The following is a 22,301-nucleotide window of genomic DNA, read 5'->3' as shown; positions in this document are numbered from 1 at the left end:
CTCGCACACGCGCCACAAGACTCTGATGATGGTCCAGCTCCGGCACGCCGTTGTCTCCTGGTTTGGGTGCTACTTGGGGCTGGCCTCACAAAATGACGGTCCGTCCACACGCCGTAGTCCGTCTACCGCATACGTTGCGGCGCCATTGTCGGCGCCTACGGTGGCGGTAAAGAATGGGTCGTACTCGGGCGTGTTCAATCCAGAATACAAACAGGATTTCTTTCTCGGTATCCCGTACGCCCAGGTTCGTCCGATGGCCTACCCGCCCACCACCACCTTTTCCATTTGCACCCTGTCCACTGACGGATTCTAGAAACCAGTTCGGTTCCAGCAAGCGGTGCCTCTCAACAGCACGTGGGACGGCGTCCACGAGGCGGTGGCGTACCCGCCTCACTGTGTCGGGTACGGCGGTGACGACGTGGGCTACCCGGTCTCGGAAGACTGCCTGTACCTCAACGTCGTCCGGCCGGCTGGCATCGACTCGACAGCGGGGCTGCCGGTCGCTGTCTGGATCCACGGGGGTGGCCTGACCATGGGCGGCTCGGCTGACAAGCGCTACAACCTGACGTTTATTGTCGAGAACAGCGTCGAGCAGGGGACGCCCATCATTGGCGTCAGCATCAACTACCGCCTCTCGGCCTTTGGGTTTTTGGCTGGCCAAGCGGTGCGCGATGCGGGCTCGACCAACATTGGCTTCCGCGACCAGCGGCTGGCCTTGCACTGGGTCCAGGACAACATTGCCGCGTTCGGTGGCTCCCCGGACAAGGTTGTCATTTGGGGCGAGAGCTCCGGTGCCGAGAGCGTCAGCGCGCAGACCTTTGCCTACAATGGGCGGGACGATGGCCTGTTCCGCGGCGTCATTGGCGAGTCCGGTTTTGGGGGCTTTATTGCGCGGTACCCGGGCAACCTCAACACCACGGCCAAACAGCAAGAGAACTACGACCAGCTTGTGCGCAACACGTCATGTGCGTCGGCCCCGGCCAATGCCACACTGGACTGCCTCCGTCATCTGCCGCTCCACGAGATCAACGCGACCCTGGCCAATGGCAACGGCTCCTTCTTCCCGGTGCTGGACGGCGACTTCATTGCCGACTACCCGCACAACCAGATTCGCAACGGCCGCTTTGTTCATGTGCCCGTGCTGATCGGCTGCAACTCGGACGAGGGCTCCGGCCAGGGACGCAGCGTCGGCCCAGAAGGAAAGGGCGTGAGCACCGACGCGGAGTTCCGCGCGGCCATTGTTCAAAAGTTTGGCCTGGACGGGAGCACTTTGACGGAATCTGCTTCCACATCTACACCCGCGAAGGCAGGGAGACTGGTCGATGAGCTGCTGCTACTGTATCCGGACATTCAAGCCATTGGCATTCCAGGCCTCGACAAGTTCCCAGTGATCGTTCCTGGGGACAGCTTGGCCCGATCTGTCGGTCTCCAGTTTCGTCGGTCGGCGGCCCTCCTCGGTGACAAGTGAGTTTTGTTTTGATTGGGTTCGCCTTTTCTTCTATTCATGATCTTGTTTCTGTTTTCTGACAACAACCCACTCTATTTTCAGCTGGATGCATTACCAGCGTCGGCGGGCCAGTCTGGCCTGGTCGGCGTTTGGCTTGCCTTCGTGGAGTTACCGGTTCGATGTCCTTGTCAATGGAATAGCCCGTACGTCAAGCCCCTGTGGCAGCCACTCTTTGTTCACCCCTCTTGCCTCTAATCTAAATTGGTTTATGACAGCCCAGGCCGGCGCCACCCATTTCCAAGAGGTCGCCTTTGTCTTTGACAACATACACGGTCTCGGCTACGAAACGAATCCGTTTGAAAATATGCCGCCGTCGTATACGGCGCTGGCCAAGTCCATGTCCAAGGCTTGGGTCAACTTTTTCGTCGACCTCGACCCCAACGGAACGTCTGGTCGTGGTGGAACCAAAAACGGCAGCACAAACAGCAACGGTCTGCCGACGTGGCCCGTGTACAATGCGACGACCGGCGGTGGCGCGGGCCACAACATTGTCTTGCAGGCCGGCAGCAGCCATGTCGAGCCGGATACCTACCGTGCCGAGGGCATCCGCTGGATGATAGACCATGGATTGGATGTGTTTGGTATCTGACTCGGGGGCAAACTGTGCCGTGGTCTACGCTGAACATTGTATATAAGGCACGAAAGCACAAAAGACATGTACGTGATCCTCCAAATATAGTTTTACATATGCCAACTTTGTTTACGGCCCTTTCTTCCGTTTGCACATGACCAAAATTGCCAAATTGTCTGGGGTAGAATCTCGGGTAGAATCTCGGCACATGGGAGCAGCGAGTGGCAATCGAAAGTATGTGTTTCTAGGAGGACACGCCGCGGAAAACGGCAGGCAACTTCCCGGCCGGCTTTCTGCACAGCCTGACTGCTTAAAATGGGACCGTATGCTCGCAACCTACCGTTCTTGGATCCAAATTTCGTCGTGCGCTTGTCGCCCACCGTTTGTAGAATCTAATCGTAACAGTGTTCGTATGGTTACCTGTCAACTACAATCTTCCGTCTCGTGCTCCGCTACTACGATTGCTGTTTTGCACGTGAACTGAAGGACCTCGGCCTTGCATTGCGTAGTATGTCGAGGGCGAGAGTAGGACTCAATTCGTGACAGGCTCCATACTTCTTGTCTTGCTTCCAAAAGGAATCGGGACGGCTTTTATACACTTCAACTACGGGGCTCGCCTCGCCTAGAAATGGTGAGGCCCTTCTCCGTACTGTAAGTCGGCAGCGTTGGGAAATAGCCACTCTATACGGTTGCGTCATTGTTGTCTGATCAGGCACGGTGTGCGGCGCCCCCCTCCGTGCTCCTTCCATCCTGTTTGTCGTTGTCAGTTGTGCCTCCAACACTTTACAAACAACTACTGTGCCATATCACTATAATGCACAAATCCAGACGTGATCAAGAAGCAAACAAAGGAGATCCGGACCTCGCTTCGCCATACGGAAGAGATTGACCTAGTTTCTATCGAAAAACTTGAATACCACAGAATTCTGTTCTTGTGCTTCCCGTCCATGCTCGCTGACCACGGTCGTTTGGCGAGAAAGTTCGGGAGTGACGGCTGGCGACGGGATGTCGCTCGAATTTAGGGTGAAGAAGAGAGCTGCGACTCCGAGTTGGGGCTGTCAGTGTATGTGTATAGCACTTTTATAAACAGCGTGGGGAAATGTATAGTTTCTGAAAAGGTACCTTCTTTGTGCCGTATGAACCGTTCGATCGAATGAGGGTGGCATTGGAAACGGGAGACAAGACGGTGGAAAGCAACTTGTTTCTTTGAGACTAGGTGCCCGCCAGAAGCAGCGGACAACACACGTGGAAGAAATAACCAAAAAAATAAAAATAAACAAACGAGGCCAAAAGCAAAACGAGCACGCGAATGGCAATATACGCTGACGTGCTTAGCCGAGTTCGGCATATTTTATCACGGGGCACAATTCGCATATGCATCAACGTGGGAGCAGCAGAAACTACAGGCACCGGTGACGGGGGGGAAAGTTAGGGGAGGCAATGGCAAGTTGGAAATTATCATAAAGGCAACGAGAAACAGGAAACGAAACAAGGTTGGCCGGGGCACTTAAATTAAAGTTTAAACATCAGGGCAAAAATGGCCCAAGAGCGCTCTTCAGACGACGGCACGTCGACTCCTTAAAATAGAAGGTCAACAGAACACCAATAGTTCGAACCACATTGCTGTGGGGGATCGCACTGCGCAGTGAACCAATCGGCAAAGCGATATTGACATTGCCAATGTTGAGTGGTCGCGTAGAGTACATACTATAATGTCCGGTTTTGCGGTGTCGTATATTTATCCATAGATTTTACCCCGGGCTTTCCGTCCCAAGCGGCAACGAAAAACCCATTTACGCCCATGAGTATATAGACCTCATATAAGGGGTTTTGCATTTTTGTTACTTGTCAGAACGCCCGCTAATTTTTCATGTACAATGGAAGACATATGTCTGCTCAGATTTTGTCGCGTCTGAATATCTTTGTGGTTCGATTTTGTCTTTATGGAAAGGGAGGAGAGAATGTGAAAGGTACGATAAAATACTTATCGGGACGTGGAGACCTCCATGTTCGTCATATTATCGGAGAACGGTTGTTCGACGTATCTGAGAAACCAATGCCAGACGGTATATTTTCCCTTCTTTCTGTGAGCGTCCCAAGCAGACACACGTTGAAAAACGAAATAGCGTCAGTATCTCGACGCAGCAACAGCCGAAGCCCTTTCCCACGAATACGTAATGCCAACACATTTGTGTGCCATTTTCGAAATATAGTTCCATCCTTGTATAAAGGCCGAATGCCCCTTATCCAATCGTGGCGCCCCATATATAGCACTGTTGATGTGTGGTGAAATTGTCTGTCTTGGATTCCTCGTTCTTTGGGTGGCATACACACTCTTCGGCTAATAATACCGAAATGGCCAGCTTAGCACCGAGTGCTGCGGTGTGATAATTTTATTATAGATGAAGGACGGGGTGAGGACCGCGTTGGCGTTCCGTGTTGACCCATAGCTTTACATTCTCCGAGGGCCAAAATACCCGAATAGAGATTTATATATATAGACCGAGTCGGGTCAACCGTGTCCACGATTCTTCTATAAATCGAAGGCCCAAACTTCTCTAGTGAAGCCAGTTTTCTGGTTACGAGAGACTGCCCGGTAACTAGGCCTCGCTGTTCGGACCCCTTTGTCTTTCTACTTGTGGTTTGGTTTCTCCTTTTCCCGCGTCCGTTCACCCAATCACGGCCATGGTGCAGTTTGCGCCGTTTGTGCTACTGGCTACGGCCGCCAGCCTGGTCGCCGGTGCACCTGCCCCGATTCCTGATGTCGAGGCGAGCACACCGGCGGCCGGCAGCGGCTCCGCGGCCGCCTATACCGACGCCGTCCTCGATCTGCAGCGCAATGGCCGCAAGCAGCTGGATGAGGCCCTCGCCAAGTCGACGACTTGCACCAAGGACAAGCTGGCGATCCGGCGCGAGTACGGCGACCTGACCAAGGAGGAACGCAAGAGCTACGTCGATGCGATGCTGTGCCTGATGAGCAAGCCGCCCAAGCTGACGCAGTTCCCCGGCGTCACGAACCGGTACGAGGACTTTGTTGCGGTGCACGTCAACCAGACGCTGTCCATCCACGGCACGGGCAATTTCCTGTCGTGGCACCGATACTACACATGGGCATTTGAAAAGGTATGGCATCTCGAGCGGGAACTGTTGTTTGGACACACATACTGACATGTATAGGCCCTGCAAACAGAATGTGGATACAATGGGACTCAGCCGGTTCGTCGTCACAAATCCCCCCTTTGTCTCTGTTTCTCTCTTTTCTCTCCTCTAACAACAGTAGTACTGGGACTGGGGCCGCTGGTCCAAGGATCCCCTCTCGTCGCCCATCTTTGACGGCAGCGACACCAGCCTGAGCGGCAACGGCCAGAAGATCCCGCAGCACAAGGGCCAGAGTTTCGGCCCAGCCGGTGACGGCGGTGGCTGTGTCACATCGGGCCCCTTTAAGAACATGTCGATCCACTTGGGCCCCTTTGCCGCCGAGACGGACCCCACGCCGGCCCGCAACCCGCAGGCCGACGGCATGGGCAAGAACACGCGCTGCCTACGCCGCGACATGTCCAACTACCTGACAACGCATTACGGACGCACCGAGGACATTGCGGCGCTCATCACCAACAGCAAGACCATTGGCACCTTCCAGGACACGATGCAGAGCACGAGCCCGACGGGCGGCATGGGCGTCCACGGCGTGGGCCACTTTACGATTGCAGGCGATCCGGGTGCCGACTTCTACCAGTCGCCCAACGACCCGGGCTTCTGGGTGCACCACAGCATGATCGACCGGACGTGGAGCATCTGGCAGACGCAGCAGCTGGCGAACCGGACGAACGTGATTGCGGGCGGGACGTCGTTGCTCGGCTTTGGCCGGCTGCAGTCGCTGGACGACATCATTGACCTGGGCGTCTCTAACGTGGACGGCAAGACGTACAAGATTCGGGAGTTGACGAGCACGGTCGATGGGCCGTTCTGCTACACTTATGAGTAGGCCGAAACGGGACGCTTGTTTCCGTACCATAGTTGCCAAAGATACGCGGCTGCCAAGACATGTCAAGGGACCTGCAAGAATCAAAAGTGTCCCATAATAAGGAGAAAATGCGTAGGATCAAAGTACGAAATGTCCTATACTCTTTTCAAAAGCAGAAAGATGCCAAACCTCGTACGAGAAAGAGACACCTGATCATACAGCGCGAGGACCTTATTGTTTGATACGTTGTCAATGTTGCTCGACGTTCCTTTGTTTACGTAGTACAATTTTACGAAAGTTTTGGCTGGATAAATGACAGTAGCCGCGATATGAATAAGAGAGTAGATGAGGATATATAACAGAAAAGACAGAGAGATAATCAATAACAAATTGTACCCAAACGTACGGAACAAAAACGCTGCAAATAAATATTGAAAAAATGCAATTTTATGAGGACTACACCTCTGGTATCTCCTTGGAGACCTGCTCCGGCTTGGCGGCTTCCTCGCGCGCGACAGCCGCAGCCACCTCGTGCTCCTGGCTGGCCAGCGTCGATTCGACAGTTGTGCTGTAGCTGGTTTTTGAGGGCTCCGCGGCGGCGTACACCGGCTGCTCTGGCGCACTGTAGTGGCCGTTGCTATCCGGGAATGGCGCTCCGGGCGTGGCGAGCGCCGTGACAGCGTGTACAGCGTTTGCATGCTCTTGTTTCTCGGCATCGCCCGAGGCTGCATACGTCGGTTGGGCGGGCGCCTGGTAGCCAACCTCGACGTCGTCCTGCCGCCTGTTGGTGGTGTTGGCACTCGTGCCCCAGTTGGCCCACGGAAGGCGGCGCTCGCCGACCAACGGAAGACGCATCTGCACCTGCCAGGTAGCCTCGTCGTACATGGTCAGGTCGGCATCTGGGTACTTTTCGTAAATGTTCTTTTGGAGCTCGAGAATGTCAAGCGTGTTGACGCTGGCCAGAGGTGTAAACTTGAGCACGAAAAACACCAGCAGCCAAGACGCGAACGCGACAACAGGGATGATAATCGCGGCGCGCACCGAGATTGTGGACACATCGCTGCTCCAAACGACAAACTCATCGGCGCCCGAGAGCGGCTCGTTATTGTCGCCATAGATCATATTACCAGCGGCGGTCTTGGAGCCCAGGTACGATGAGGCCAGGGTGGTGTCGGTCAGCGTGTTGGCGGTGGCAATGAACGCAGCCAGGACCAGACGCTGGAGATCCGAGAAGGCTGACGAGCTGCCGGCATCAAAAATGGTACCAAGCGCCAACGTACTGGACTGCAGCGCGCCCAAGCCGAGCTCCGTACCAATGCTCTCGATACGTGGAGCGCCCAGGTAGCGTGCAAAGATCAGCTGCAAGGCCAGGGGCAGGTTCAGTCCGGGCAGGGCCGTGTTGTTGAGGCCAATTACGGAGCTGTTGGCGCCGTTAAAGGACCAGACATTCGACTCCCAGCAAGACAGAACAGGGCGGCCGGGCTGCACAATGTAGTCTGTATCAGCCAGAAACGAGTCCTGCTGCTCGCTCGAGCCCGTGTAGTAAAGCGCATCGGTGCCCGGAGTGAAACTAACACGGTCCACCGACGAGATGAATGCAGCATATGTCGTGTTGCCAATGCCCGGGCCATCTTCACCCGTGTAGAAGAAAGCAGTAGGGCTTGGCCCGTCGTAGAGTGAGAGCGAGATGTGGCCGTTGGCGGCGGCATCACCCATGATCGCATATGTATCGTTGGTGTAGCCAGAGGAGTTGTCGCTGGAAACGAGCCAGCCGTATTCGGTGCGGCACGAGCCTTGAACATTCAACTGCAGAGTGGACTGGTGCTGCAGCCCAAGGTCATAGCCAGTGACGTAATAGCTGTAGTCGATCTCCTGGATGGGCTCAAACTTGGCGGTGGTGCCGATGTCTCGCTGTGAGATGGTGACGCGCTCAGTGACGTCGCTGGCGGCCACCAGGGCGCCGCCGACGGCACGCAGAGCGGCCGGCACGTCGAGCGAGAAGAGCTGGGCAGTAGCCGAGTCGGAAGTGCCAGAGTTGGGCGGGACAACAATGGAGTCGATGTTGACGGGCGCAGCGGTGTCGATGAAAATGTAGGGCGGGATGATGATGGACAGCACGGTCTCGGCAACCCAGCAGCCGACAATGATGCCAATGGCCGGGTAAACCCACCAGCGCTTCCAATGGGAGGCTTGCTTTTGCATAAGACTCAAGAGCGAGTCGGACATGGAAGCGCGCTTGTTCCAGAGGTTGGACGACAGCGAGCCAAGCTCGTGGTTGTGCCGCATGATGTAGAAGAAGCCCAGCGCAAAGCAGATGCACCATACGTTAACGATCATGGAGGTGACCATAATTGTGTAGGCGGAGCTGAGCTGGTCGGCGACGTAGCTGGGAACGGAAATGGCAAGGCGTTGGCCGCCGTCAATGGGCATTGTAAACTGGTGCCATAACCGGTACGTGGACGCCAGCTGTGGCGCGGAAGAGTAGACCATTGTGTGGTGAAGACGGAGACCGATGGAGGGAGGAGGAAAAGTGAGGCAACCGGATTAGTGTAATATGTAAATTCCAATGAGAAGAAGATAACAATAGGACGGGGAAGCAAAGTCGAGGGAGCAATCGGTGCCCAGGAGGCACAACCCGACCGATAACCTCGATAAACAAGCCGATCGCGGATGACGATCGAGGTTCGGAGAAGAGTAGGAGTTTGGAGAAGAGAGGGAGGCAGGTGAAAGAGCTTGGAGAGGGATTGAAGAAGAGCAGCTGAGCCAAGACGAAAAGAAATGGCGTTGCAGCGTTGTCTAGCAGAGGCGTCAAGGCCAATGACTTGTCATTGAATGTTTCGGTGCAATATGTCACGATAAAGAAGCTAGGCTAGTTTTGTAGACAACATTCACATGGTTGAAATAGGGGGTAGCTATTTGGAGATGTAGGAAGCTAAGTGTGGCGAGTGTGAAGAGACAGAGAAAGCGCGAGCAAAAGAACCTAGAATAAAAAGAATAAGAAAGGGAAAGAGCCTTGGCGCCTCCGGACGGAGCATTGTTATGCAGGGCAGCTACGATCGGGACTGAAGCGACCAGTGTGGAAGGGGTGGCAGTTCTCCCCACCAAAAAGGAAAGAAAAAAAAAGAAAGTGCGAGGCACATATGACAGTGGGAGGCTGAGAAGGATCGAGGCCATTCTCAGTAGCACAGAATACTGCTCAAATAGGAAGGTTCAGGAAACTTGGCATCGGCTCTTTCCCTGGGGTACAAACATGTTGAACATCTTGCGGATTACCAACTGGGCTTCCTCAATGCATCGTTTTCTTGTAACAGTTGTCTACCGGTTCACCAGCCGGCCTCTTCCCTTATGACATCTCCACTGGCCAGCGCAGGCCGAGTCTTGTGTCCTAGACGCAATTCTCGGATGGAGACAATTTTGATGAGAGCCGGTGAATAGGCAGCTGTCATATATCTTCAAGCATCATATGTCCCGTCTAAGAACATTTGGACAGGGTGCAGTCAATAGCTTCACGGGGCGCCCGTATTATGAAGAAACATTGTCTTGGTCACATGTCCCATCCTTCGTCTTCTTCATCTCTCATTTTCGAGGTTGCAAGCAGCACTCTCCCCACCTTGCTTGCCTGTCTCTGCTTTGCACCTTTCGCAGGCCCCCCAGTTACTGTTTCTCTTCGATTTTCCATTTCGTTTGTTTACTACCGGCAGGACCCTCTCACTAGTGGCCGTTAGGGGCGGGGACTTGCACTCATTTGGGCAAACAAAAGCTGAGACACGGCCGACAACTCAGACCGCCTACTTGACGCTACCTAGTCGATTGGGCTGTCTATTGTCGTGCTCCCTATTCTATTCTAATGTTCATGGAGAGGCATGCATGTCGTCGTCGTCAACTAGTCAATACATATACATGCGACGTAATTACTACGTGTCTAGACTCGACAAGGCCGGTCTAGGCGACTCCCTTCTCTTCTCCTGTTCTGGGTGCCAATATTCCTTTTCTTCCATGTGCGTGCTCGTGCTCGTGTCGTGCCACTCCATCTCTTGTTGCCACTGCCACGAGCCTTTGTTTTGTCGGACACTGGCTGCCGATCTTTTTCTTTACACGATTGAAAACTTGCATGCTTCAACGCATATCATCTTACGACGTACCGGGGTCACCATTCCCTTACAATCCACATTTATGTGTGCTGTGTCGTTCAGACACCTCTTTCGCCGAAGATCATGTTCATCTTTCGACCTAAGCTGCCTCTGCGGCTCTGTTTTGTGGCTTTCCTGATTTTTTGTCCTTGGTTTTTCTGCGTCTTACTTTTCTTCTTCCCCACCTCCCCCAACCCCACCCCCCTCCTCATCCTGCAGGTCGTCACGTATCCCTTGCAGTGCAGCTCACTCGTTATGTTCTCGTTGATTCCGTCACCTGGAACACCCGGCGTGGCTTTTGCTGCTTCCGTGTCCAATCGTGGACTCTGCCCACCTCACCGTCGTCGTCATGGTGTCGTATCCGAATCATTTTTCTGTAAGTGGCTTGAGAGGAGGATGTGCCTACGACATCCAGAATCACAAAATAGATTCTGTCTAAAATGTCCCGGAAGAGTTTAGCTCCCCAATATTTTGTCCATCGGTTTGGCGCCGCATGCAAGCTGATGTCCTTCCAAACAGAGCGGTAGAGTCGCATTGGTGGGACCCTTCCAGCCCCCCAGATAAACATCGTACAGCGTACTTGTGGTCGGTCGCCACCAGTTGAAGCCATAAGACGGGACGGCTAGCCAGTAGGAAGAACCCGATGACTTGGGCGGAACTACCGTGCTGGTATGTGAGCTGCCTGGTGGTATCTTGGCGAAGTTGGGGCTCTTACGCCTTCGCACGTTGGGGCGCACCACCCGTACCATGCGCCATGCCGTGCATTATCAACTTGAACTGTCAGAAGAGCAAGCGCCCACACGGACCTCATTAGCGTCGGGGACGATGTTTGTGTCGAGCTAGGAAACGAGACGGGACAGAAAGAAATGTCTCGATTAGGAAAAGGGCCAAGTGAGGAGGAGGAGCAAACTCTCCGTTACGATGTAAGTGTCCTCCAGCGCAAGACATTAGAGAGAGACGGCGAAAAGACAAGAGGCACGAGTAAACTAAAACGTGAAAAAGAAGCGAAAATGACAGAAGCGAAAAAGCGAGCCAGTGCCAATCACAAGTGATTGACACTGAATATGAGCAGGTTCGGAAGCTAGAAAACAGAGAGGAGAGACAGTGTCCCGCCTCTCCGCCCGGATTGGTCCAGTTATGAATAAATTCAGACATTGACGGGACCACAAGGACATCTCAAGAGCGGTCACCAAGGCTGCCGGCGATGAAAAAATGACAGCTCAGAGATCAGCTCTGTCCAACCCGCTCAGCTAGAATCTCGCAAGTGGGCAACGGCAACATTACCTTTTGCAGGAGACTCAAATGCACGTCAGGCGGGCCCTCTTCTCTGCAGAGAGTGTTGTTCATTTGCCGAAGGTTTTCGTTCTTTGACACAAAGTCGCACCACGTTCTACCTGGTTGTGCCAATGCTTCTCTCTATTCTGCTCGCTTCCTTCTCTTATTACCTCTCTCTTTTATTTTCTCTCCACTTGCCATTCATGGATTGTTTTCTTCGCCCAATCCACCGAAGCAATGGCGTAATGGGTTGAAACCTTGAGAACTACTAAACATACCCGAGCTGAGAACTCAATGTTACCTTGAATACAGAAGTACTCCGTACACAATATGATCTGCCAGCTGTGCAGTCATGGGTGGAACACATAGCCTGTCAAGCTGCGAAAGTCGCATTCTCTACCCACGGCCAGCAAGCAATGAAAGGTTCCCAGTCAGATGTTAAGAAACCTTTTTCTTTGTATTTTGTGGTCCGGTCCGATCCAGAACCTTGTCTCTCAAGAGAGACATACTCGTACGGTAGTGTCTTGGTCTGCACAAAAAATGGAAAAAAAAAAAAGAAACTGCAGGGATGGTGCACCTCAGGCTGTACATTTGCCCGCTTTCTCTATTGCCTCTGCTCGCCGCCATGATCGTCCCTTTCCCGAGGTCGGACTCAATCGAATTTGCACTTCGTCTCCCAAGAGAACACGCCGTCTTCAGCGACGTAGCAATCCCATATTTTGCCAATAATGTAGACGAAATGAGAACAGTGCTCCGAGTCTCCGTTCTTTTAGATATTCTTGGTAGTCCATCATGCTGTCGTGGTAGCAAAAAAAGAAGCTGGAGCTGTTACCAGTCGCAAATATTGTGTCTCTTTTGGACATCCCGGCCACGGCCCCTCCTTGGCCACACTGGAGCTGCCGATGTCTGTTTTCCATGTGCTTCTTTTCTTTCTGTTCTTCTTTTGGCCCATTCTGTCATCTTTTTGATGATTTCCATTTCTTCTCTTTTTGCCTACACTCCTCGTAGTACCATTCTCTCGCTTGTCTTTCGTACAATTACGAATCCCCACAGGTTGCCAATCGCCAATTCACACGTCAGACTTTTTTTGAATTGCTTCACATATCACCTTGACAACACTGCAAAGCATTTCTTAAGTAACATGCAGCGTTAAAACAGAAGGATCCAGAGGCTACTCTATTGCTCCTTCCGTTCTTACAAGTCAGTCATAGTATTTGGTGCTGCCGAACCAGGATCAATATTAGCACAGTATCGTTTATCGGCCATCGTCCAACCTACCTTTGCGCCTTCCTCCATTTCGTTACTCAGGTACCTGCAGCAGGATCGACCGACAAAAAACAGCTCTCCCAAAGAGGCAACTGCAAGGAGAGGAGGAAAGTGCCGTTATCCTCGTCGTTCAGAAAAATCTGAGAAGCGTCTCTTCCATTTCCTTTTCTCTTTAGCCAATTTGTCGTGTCCCTTTATTTACTTTTCCTCCTATTGAATTCATTCGGCCCATCTCTGTCAATATCAACAAACAACACCACACTCGCTGTGAGAGTCGACTCTGTTCTGCTCTTTACTTCCTTTCCCCCTTGTTTACACCTTGAGAGGCCTAGACAGATTATGCATTTCTCTGCCTCGTCGTGAGACTTCTTTCTCTCTCAGTGTCGTCCTTACTTCCCCTCTCCCTCCTCTTCCTCCCCATCCTACACACATTCACCAGAGAATGTGGCTATCACGGCCGCCAATCCGGCGCATAGCAACTTTGGCTGCCCTTGTTGCCTCGCTGCCGACTACGTCAGCCTGGCCGACCTTTCCCTTTCTTCATCCTCGCGAACTAGTCGATGGGTTGGCCGACGAAGTCGCCGCGGACGTCGCAACCAGTGTGGTCCGCGTCGAAACCACAGCCGCGAACGACAACGACGCGGGTATCTACGCACCAGCACCGACACCTGCAACTGCAACCGCACCCACCCATATCAACCTATACACTCCAGCGCCGACACCTGCTGCCGACCCAACTGAAGCCACCGTCAGCGTCGGTTGGGAGAACACGCATGTGTCGGCAGGGATCGGTGTGCTGGACGGTGTGCAGCCGGGGTCCAACAGCCTGAACCCCGGCTTCAACGTATTATGCTCAACCTTCACGATATTCACTGCTGTCACCGTCACCACCGTCTGGACCGAGACAATTCTCGTTCCCACAGTCTGCCCAACGGCACCAACGAAAACGACAACCTCCCCAGGAAAGGGCATCACCGTCACCGTGCTGGACATCAAGCTAGGTATCAGCGGGCTCACTGCGACGGCTGATGTTGAAGTCGCTGCGAAGCGGCGGCGCTGGGGTATGCCGCGCCTGCCGCTGTTCAATTGGCAAACAACAGGTACGGTGTCCGGTCTTGGATATACCACAGAAACCGAGCGTACCCTTACGACAGCATCGCAGCCAAGCAGCCCCGTGCCTTTGAGCAGTTCGGTGGACAGCATGAGTAGCAGTGGCGCGACGGCTCCACCCTCAACATCAGCTGGACCTCCGACTCCATCTACACCGGCCTGGACGTGGCACAGCACAGGACATGCTTGCGAGACCAACTCGACGACTGTATTGACTTCTACGTGTATCTCGTTTGACCCAATGGTCACTTCGGAGTGCATCACTCTGATTGCGACGACACCCACCGGGCTTCCGACTTCGACGACATCGTCGTCATCAGTCGAGCCTTCCTCGAGCAGTTTTGCATTGACGTCAAGTCCGCAAGAAAGCCTTTCGTCCTCGACTTCGTCCAAATCGATTACGACGCCACCGACTACCTCGTCGCCGAAGACAACATCAACGTCCCAGAGATCTACAACACCTGAGACTACATCAACACCTAGTACAGAGTCTCCTCCCAACACTACGCCAACTCCTGAGAACAGTTCGACTCCCCAGGCGACTTCTTCTCCTAAGCCAACATCATCCCCAAAACCGACAACTTCTCCTAACCCTACCACTTCACCAAATTCTACATCATCACCGAACCCTACGACTTCTCCCAACCCAACATCTCCTAGCGCTACGACGAGCCCTAGCACCTCACCAAACACAACACCCAGGACGACTCCCAATGCGACTCCCAGTACAACGCCTAATACCTCGCCTAATATCTCGCCTAATACCTCACCTACCACGTCGCCAAACATCTCACCTAACTCCTCACCTAACTCCTCACCTAACTCCTCACCTAACTTCTCACCTAACTCCTCGCCCAGCTCCTCGACCAACTCCTCACCTAACACTTCTCCCAGCCCTGCCCCTGCTGTGTCGAATGCCTCGCCCGTATCCCAGGCTGCCTCACAAGCATCGAGTACTGCGGCTGCTGTAGCACCTACGGCTAATACTGCTACTAGCCCGGCTGCCCCGAATGTTGCCTCCAACTCACCAGTAGGCTCAGCCTCAGGAAACAACGGCGGCACCAGTGGTAGCAACTCCGGTGTTGGCTCAGGAGACAGCTCAGGTGGCAGCACCGGGAGTGGGTCTGGAGGCGGTTCTGGCTCCGGCTCAGGTTCTGGCTCCGGCTCAGGTTCCGGCTCAGGCTCAGGTTCCGGCTCAGGTTCTGGCTCTGGCTCCGGGTCGGGTGGCGGTGGTGCGGCGACACTATCTACTGCTGCCTCCTTGGATGATGCGCTGATCTTTGCAGGCTGTGGCAACTTTTTGGATTTTCTCAAGTCCGACCCTGGTCTCTGGGCACTGTACAGCTCTGCGTCTGTACAGACCATCTTTGCTGTTGGCGACAAGTACTTCAACGGCACTATGCCCACGTCACAAACCCCAGCAGTCAACCTGCACCGTCGCACGCTCTCGCCCGCTGACGTTCAGAGAGCCCAGCTGGCGGCCGGCAAAGAAGAGACGAATCTCGCACGTCTGCGCGCGATCCCTGGTGCCACAATCTCGACCAACGACGCGGCCGCTGATCTCCATGGCTCGACCCAGGTGGTAGTGTCCGATTACCGCCGGCTCAACGCCCAAAACTCCCTCCACGCCCGCGACAACAGTTCGGTCAGCACCAACACGACTTCAACCAACGCCACTGTTATCCTCTACTCGGGCCTTGGCGAATCCGTCTCGCTCTACAACCCCGACATCTACTATGCCGGTGGTGTCATCCAGGTGCTTGACGGGTTCTTCACCATTCCGGCCACGCTGTCGCAGACAGACGATATCCTGGGCTACTCCCAGTTTGCCAACCTCGTTGACACGGCCGGCCTCACCGATACTCTTGACAACACCTCGTCCATCACTGTCTTTGTGCCAAACAACGCCGCGGTGCAGTCGGCGCAGCTGTCGGCCTCGCTGTCGGCCTCGGACATCCAGAATATTGTTGAGGACCATGTTGTGGTCGCCGGTGATAATGACACTGTCGGCTATCTGCCGAATCTCAGTGACGGGCAGGTGCTGACAACCAAGAATGGCAAGAAGCTCACCATTGCCGTCGACCGTAACAACAACTACTATGTCAACGGCGTACTCATCACCACATCCAACATTGTCCTGACCAATGGTGTGGCCCACATTGTCGATGATATTCTCGTGGCGTCGGCGTCCTCGGCCGCCGGCTGGTCGCTACAGCGCGGTGCCAACACGTACGTGGCCGTTGGTGTGGCCATGTCCACCATCGTCTTCAGCCTTGTGGTCTTATAAAGAGGACCACACGGATTAAAATATGGCGTTTTTGCATTTACATCGTTGTGCTTTTGGCAAACTTACATTTAAAGCATGCGCTGTGCTTGGACTGTTTATACCTGTTTATACCTCGTTTGCTGTTATTTGGCCGTCTGAAAAAATTCTTTTCACGGCATTGAGCGTTTTATGTTTCTCAACATTGTTATGCATATATCACGATGTATTTATGTAATGTACACACGGCCGTCCCGGCGGAAGAGGAGGGTGCAGCATATCAATGATAATGAAAATTAAAAGAGAAACGAGGGACAGAGATTTATGGCATAATTTTGTTGCACATTTCCGTTCAATAGCTACTTTGGCTTGACTACTTGCTTTTGCTTACTTTCTCGACTTCAGATGTTCCCTCAAAAAGGCCCGTATAGTTGATACGGGTTCTGGTTCACTTTAAGTTTCTTAGCCAGGAATAAATACCCTCGTGTGTTGTCATAACATCGTCATTGCGCCTATAGGTTACTCTATATACAATGCCCAGCAACGCTTCTTCGATTCCCAAAACAAGAGCTCCCCTACGCCCGGAACGCTTGCACAAACTCGTGCAGCCGGTCAATGACCACAGGCACAATGGCATTGAGGTTGTCGTCAATGACCCGTTCAAAGTGCCGGATCGCGTCCTCCTCGTTGAGCTCCAAGTGGAACCGCTCCTGCACCTTGAGCACCGTCTTGTCCGGCTCCCACAGGATGTCGGGGATGTTGGCGTCGACCATCAGGCTGAACAGGTTCAGAATCAGGTTGCTCGACTTGCGCAGCGCCGTGTACGCCAAGAAGCAGTACTGCTTGAACTGCCGGTAGTGCTCCGATCCGCTGCCGCCCATGGCCTCGACCATTTCCTTGCTGAGCTTCATGGCCGGGGCAAACGGTTTGGGATCGCGGCCGAGGATGAAGCCGAAATCGGCATGGAAAAAGTGCCCGTCGGGCGCCAGCAGCAAGTTGTCCAGGTGCCGGTCGCCCACGCCCAGAATGTACGTCACCACACAGTAGCCGGCGCACGACTTGACAAACGTGTCGAGCGTCTCGCGGCGCAGGCCTAGCGGCGCATGGGCGTCCGGGTTGTTCTGCCGCAAGTAGGCCAGCGCCGCATTGGGCGCGCCCTTGTAGCGCGCCGCCAGGCTCTGGAAGCTGACGGAGGGCACGAACTGAGTCAAGCCCATGCGGTTGCTCGTGGCCAGGATCTTGTAGGGCGTCAGCTTGAGGTCGAGGTTCTCCTTTTGGAGCAGCTGGTCCATCAGCGTGATGATCTGGATCACCAGCTGGTCCTGCCGCAGGTCGTCGCCCATCTTGAACAGAATCGGGTACTTGCGGCCCTGCGTGTCCCGGAAGGAGACCTTGATCGGGTGCAGCGACGACTTGAAGACGGCCACGTCGTCGGCGCTCACGCTCGTGATTTCGATGGCCGGGTCAAGGGGAAGAGGCAGCGGCGGGTCGATCGTGACGAGCTCGTTCTTGAGATCCTGCACAAAGTGGCGCACGCGCTCGACACGCCGTGCAATGGATTCGTGTGCCTCTTTGACCTCGCCGGCAATCTTGGCCATGACAGCGACCCACTCGGCTTGCCGCCGCAGCGTTTTTCGTGTCTCGGAGCCACCGGGCCGCAGCTCCAGCTCGGCCATAAAGTCGTAGGCCACCTTGCGGTAGACGGCGCGGTACTCGGCCGACTGTTCCACACTGTGGTCGTCGCACTCGACCATGAGGTACCAGTAAAAGTAGTTGCCCAGCATGAGATTGCCGGCCGCACGTGTGATGAGGAAGCGGGCCAGAGATGAGTCCTGTATTGTCGTGGCAGCAGCAGCCGCGAGCTCGGCTTCTCGCCGGGTATGCCCGGCAGCAATCAGTGTATTGTCGTCATTGTCACGCCCAGCAGCTGCAGCGGCCGCACCAGCTTCGGCCTCAGTGGTGGAAATGTGCTCAAATTTGAGGGCCTGCACCAGCTGCAGCAGATACAGCAGCAGCTCGCTGTCACCCGACTTGCGCAGGCGCTCGACGGCGTAGGCACGCACCGCGCGGTGGTCAAACGTCGGGCCCAGCAGCTCCAGGGCGTCGTCGACGTCAATGTTGGTCCAGCGGCCCAATACTTGCACGGCCTGCTTGGCCTCGGCTGCGTCCTGCCAGTTGACCGACTTGACAAACTTGGTGACGGCCTTCTTCTCGCGCGTCAGGTGGTACCGGAATTTCCACACCAGGTCCTTTTCCTCGGACGACAGGGCCTGTGTTGGCGGGTACGATGTGATGACGTTGAGCTCGTCGCGCACCTTGGCGTTGGGCTTCAGGTCCTTGTCGAGCGTGCCGTGGCGGTGCTGGCTACGCACGAGCCGGCGGTGCTTGCTCTCGGCCGGATTGTCGCGGGCGCCGACCTCTGGGTCGTAGACGCGGACCAAGCGGCCACCCAGAGCAGAGTCACCGACAGCACCATCGATTCCGGGCCCGAGGTGAACTTCTGGTGGTGGTTTGAGAATGATGCCAGATTGCGACGCCGACAGGTTTTGGAGGGAGGAGATGGGTGGTGGCGGGTACTCGTGATCGACGAAGACGACGGGAAAATCGAAGCGGGGGAACTCGACGTTGAGCAGGAATCGTGATGGGCCGGGCCTGCGGTTGGCGGTTTTGCCGTTGCCTTGACTACTTGGATTGTCGCCGTTTGCTCCTCCTGCCGCTGCTCCCGTGTATGCCTGCTTCACCTTTAGCGACGAGGCAGCGCTGCGCATAACGCGCTTCTCGAAGCCACGGAAGACCAGCTGGTCCAGCCATTCAACCCGAGGAATCTCGCCCATCTCGTGCTTCTTGAACAGCCGGTCCATCCGCTCGATCTCAACCTCGTCTGGATCTCGTAATGGCGATGCGTCGTCGCCGGTCCCATCGACACCATCGTCCTCGCCGTCGACTCTATCAGCATCGTCGTCGTCGTCGTCGTTGTCGTCGTTGTCGTGGACGGTGCCGTCATCGCTGCCGCCACCGCTGTCCCGATTTCGTACTTTTCTTGTCCGTCGTCGGCGGCGCACCGACAACTTGTCCGGAAACGCCGGTGTCGTCGAGTTGTCGTATCCGTCTGCTTCGGCCAGGCGATGCACCAGGCACTTGTATCTACCCTTGTGCAGCTGGTTGTCCTTGTCGAAAAGAGGAATGGTCGTGCCGCCAAAGGGCACGGCGTGGCCGGGACTCGCGGCGGTTCCCGAACCCGAACCGGCGGGCGAGATGTCCCACACCGTCACGGCCACGGTCGCATTGGCCGGCAGTCCCGAGTAGCGTATGGGCAGGCGCAGCCACTCGTTCCATTTGCGCTCAGACTTGAAGGGTCGGTAGGCGGTCTGGACGGGGACGGTCAAGGGCTTGGAGCCGGCCCAAACCTGGGCGGTTGCATAGAGATCGGAGCTGAAGCTGGTATTCGAGCCGACGTGCCGGATCTCGGGATGGGTGATAATTGTTGAGTCGAGAAAGGGCGTCTCGTCGCCTTCGAGGCTGACGATGCGGATGCTGACGGGCAGGTTCAGCGCCTCGGAGCTGGCAAACGAGAAGGGCTCCATCAGGCGGGAAAGTATTGCGTGTTGTCTTGAGCGGGTGGTGGCCGCTGGCTGGGGTTGTTGTGCTCCTCCTCTCGATCTCTCCTTCGTTGTGTGATTGATGAGAGTTGGCGAGGCTCTGAGCTTCGACAGTGAAGATAGGCAGCTAGCTGTAAGGGAAGCTGCGGTGCGGCGCTACAAGTACTGCTAGTGGGGCCTGGTGCTTAATACGACGTTGAACAGAGCAGCTTGCGCTTATCGATGAAGTGTTATGTAATCTTGCAGACTGCCGACTTCCCCACCAATTTACCACACACGGCACGCACGTCGCGCTGTATTTGTCGGGTCCTTTAGGTACGCGTCGTTAGTTGACTAATAAGTGACGACAAAAGCGACAACGAAAAGGAAGACCCGGCAGCGGCGAGCCAGATATGAACGACGGGCCAGCTTCTGGGCTTTACCTTTAGCAAATGACGGAGACTTAAAAAGCGAATCAACACGACACCCAATAACAGACTTTCCGACTACACATCTCGGCATGTCTTCGCGCCGTCAGTCAAGTACGGCATTAGCGACGCCCAAGTCTCGAAACATGGTCCATCGGGGCAAGAACGGACAGAGCTCGACGAGCGGAAGCAATGGTGTCGGTAGCTCTAGCAGAAGTAGTCGTGCCGAACGGTCAGAACGGGCAGAACGGTCAGAACGGTCAGAGCCTCGGTCTGCACCGGTCGATCTCTCTCTGTCGCAAGCCGAGGATGTCCAGTGGGATGAAGTCGGCTACGACGATGATGTGGATGCACACGAGGCGGCGGCACACCGGCGGATGCTGCAGCGCGAGATGCGGGGCCTGATCAAGCAGACGACGACCGACCAGGCCGCCTTTTACGACCAGGACTCGCACGCCGTCCACGACTTGCTCAACGAATCGAGCCACCTGCTCAGGCAGACGCGGCAAACCACCGAGGCCACCATCGACGCGACGCTCGTGCTGCGCGTGTCGGAGCTGGCGTTCAAGCGCACGACCAATTTCCTGGCCGAACGCCAGGACCACACCGGCATCGACCTCGAGGACTTTGCCACGCGATGCCAAGACTACATGCGGCTGGGGCGGGGCATCAAGAACATGCACGCGCGGGAGCTGTCCCGGTCGCAGCGCAAGCGGCGGCGTGGGGAGGCGCTGGCCCACGCGGACGACGGTGCACGGCGGGCGATTCGGGACGCGCGGGCCCGGGCCCAGGCAGCTCGCACCGCCGCACGGTCGGCGGCTCGCGCGGCCGCTGCGCGCACAGCGGCCGCCACGGGCGCGGAGGCGGTGGTGGACGAGCTGGCCGACATGAGCGACGACAGTGGCAGCAGCGGGGACGACGACGACAACGACAACGACGGCGCTGCTGAGGACGAGGAGGGTGGTGCTGTGCAGAGGAACGGGCGGGCAGCATGGGAGCCGTTGGACTGGGAACACTTTGGCCGGTATGCGTGCCTGCCACGCACACGGCGTCCCGCGCTGGCACGGTTCTTGCCGCGCATGGCGCCGGCGGACGGCGACGACAAGGCACGCGTGCAGCGCAAGCGGACAGCGGCGCTGCGGCTGGCGGAGCTGCGCGAGGTGCGGCCGCAGGTGCTGCAGGCAGACGAGCTGGCGGCGACGAAAAAGAGCGACAACATCCTGACGACGTTGGCAACGGACATTCTGCAGCAGCTGCGGCGCGCGGTGGCGCGTGGCGCAGAACTGGTGCGGCGGATCCAGGCGGCCGGTCTCGACGAGGAGGACGACAACGAGGACGGGGACGAGCCCGGCTCCGCAATGGCGGCGGCGATGCAACAGCTGCTCGAGCAGGTCGGCATCCACAGCAACGGCGGCGTGGACCTGATCCGGTTCGCGGTGAACCCGTTGTCCTTCTCGCAGACGGTCGAGAATCTGTTTTACATCTCGTTCTTGGTGCGCGACGGGCGTGCAGGTCTAGCCTACGACCACACGGGTCTGCCGTCCATCTTCCCGACGGAGGCGGAGGACGGCGGTGGTGAGCGCGTGCAGGCGATTAACGAGGAAGGCGGTGGAGGGCGGGACGAGCGTGAGCTTGGTGGCGGGAGGCGGCGGGGCAAGAAGAACCGGAACGCGGCACACAATGACGAGGCCGGAGAGAACGGTGGAAATGCGCCCGAAGACACGCAGCGGCATCAGCTGATTCTGGCCATCGACATGGCCATGTGGAAGGAGATGATTGAACTGTTTAATATCACGAAACCGATGATTGAGCACCGGGAGTCGGCAGAGCCGTCACACCCAAGTGGGCAGACGTGGTTTACTTGAAGTGGGAAGTTGGACGGTTAAGAGAAGGAACACAACGGAGGATAGGCAAGACTTCCCAAGTAATGATGTAAAGCCGATGCATTTTTGTTTGTTTTCTTCTAAACACAAATATATATTCAAAAAGAAGAAAGCCAACAGCGCTACAACATGTGAATGGCTATGCAACAAAATATAATATACAGTGGTGGGGATATCTCTTAAAGGAACAAATAAAGCTGAATGTATAAATGTAGTGAGAAGAGGGCACGTTGTTGGGAGGTAGGGCCCCAGAGTGGAGTTGTAAAAAGGTGTAAGGAGTGGCGAAGTATGTTGTGTCTCGTTTGTTGTTCAATTGTTTGGTCCGG

The 22,301-nt window shown here is 55.5% G+C and overlaps 6 protein-coding genes across 6 annotated transcripts; 4 read left to right on the top strand and 2 right to left on the bottom strand.

The window, feature by feature from the left end:
- Positions 1 to 25: 25 nt before the first annotated feature.
- Positions 26 to 2,096, top strand: SPSK_06046 (triacylglycerol lipase; the record flags this gene model as incomplete). The annotated part of the gene is made up of 4 exons (XM_016732754.1): positions 26 to 244; positions 314 to 1,464; positions 1,550 to 1,650; positions 1,723 to 2,096. 4 exons carry the CDS (start codon positions 26 to 28, stop codon positions 2,094 to 2,096), a joined length of 1,845 nt encoding a protein of 614 aa, XP_016592071.1.
- A 2,667-nt stretch (positions 2,097 to 4,763) lies between these two features.
- SPSK_06317 (tyrosinase) lies at positions 4,764 to 6,063 on the top strand (the record flags this gene model as incomplete). The annotated part of the gene is made up of 3 exons (XM_016733023.1): positions 4,764 to 5,201; positions 5,256 to 5,294; positions 5,359 to 6,063. 3 exons carry the CDS (start codon positions 4,764 to 4,766, stop codon positions 6,061 to 6,063), a joined length of 1,182 nt encoding a protein of 393 aa, XP_016592070.1.
- Positions 6,064 to 6,498: 435 nt separating this feature from the next.
- SPSK_06055 (uncharacterized protein) lies at positions 6,499 to 8,532 on the bottom strand (the record flags this gene model as incomplete). The annotated part of the gene is made up of 1 exon (XM_016732763.1): positions 6,499 to 8,532. The coding sequence occupies one exon, from the start codon at positions 8,530 to 8,532 to the stop codon at positions 6,499 to 6,501; it is 2,034 nt and encodes a 677-aa protein (XP_016592069.1).
- Positions 8,533 to 13,155: 4,623 nt separating this feature from the next.
- SPSK_05912 (uncharacterized protein) lies at positions 13,156 to 16,110 on the top strand (the record flags this gene model as incomplete). Its single annotated transcript, XM_016732620.1, has 1 exon — positions 13,156 to 16,110. One exon carries the CDS (start codon positions 13,156 to 13,158, stop codon positions 16,108 to 16,110), a length of 2,955 nt encoding a protein of 984 aa, XP_016592068.1.
- A 551-nt stretch (positions 16,111 to 16,661) lies between these two features.
- On the bottom strand, positions 16,662 to 19,670 carry SPSK_05906 (phosphatidylinositol 3-kinase; the record flags this gene model as incomplete). Its single annotated transcript, XM_016732615.1, has 1 exon — positions 16,662 to 19,670. One exon carries the CDS (start codon positions 19,668 to 19,670, stop codon positions 16,662 to 16,664), a length of 3,009 nt encoding a protein of 1,002 aa, XP_016592067.1.
- A 514-nt stretch (positions 19,671 to 20,184) lies between these two features.
- SPSK_06141 (Smc5-Smc6 complex subunit NSE4) lies at positions 20,185 to 21,957 on the top strand (the record flags this gene model as incomplete). The annotated part of the gene is made up of 1 exon (XM_016732848.1): positions 20,185 to 21,957. One exon carries the CDS (start codon positions 20,185 to 20,187, stop codon positions 21,955 to 21,957), a length of 1,773 nt encoding a protein of 590 aa, XP_016592066.1.
- Positions 21,958 to 22,301: the final 344 nt, after the last annotated feature.

Source organism: Sporothrix schenckii, assembly GCF_000961545.1.
Source record: "Sporothrix schenckii 1099-18 chromosome Unknown Cont38, whole genome shotgun sequence".
Taxonomy (NCBI): domain Eukaryota; kingdom Fungi; phylum Ascomycota; class Sordariomycetes; order Ophiostomatales; family Ophiostomataceae; genus Sporothrix; species Sporothrix schenckii.
The sequence above is the reverse complement of the archived record's forward strand: the minus strand, read 5'-3'. Positions and strand labels throughout refer to the sequence as shown.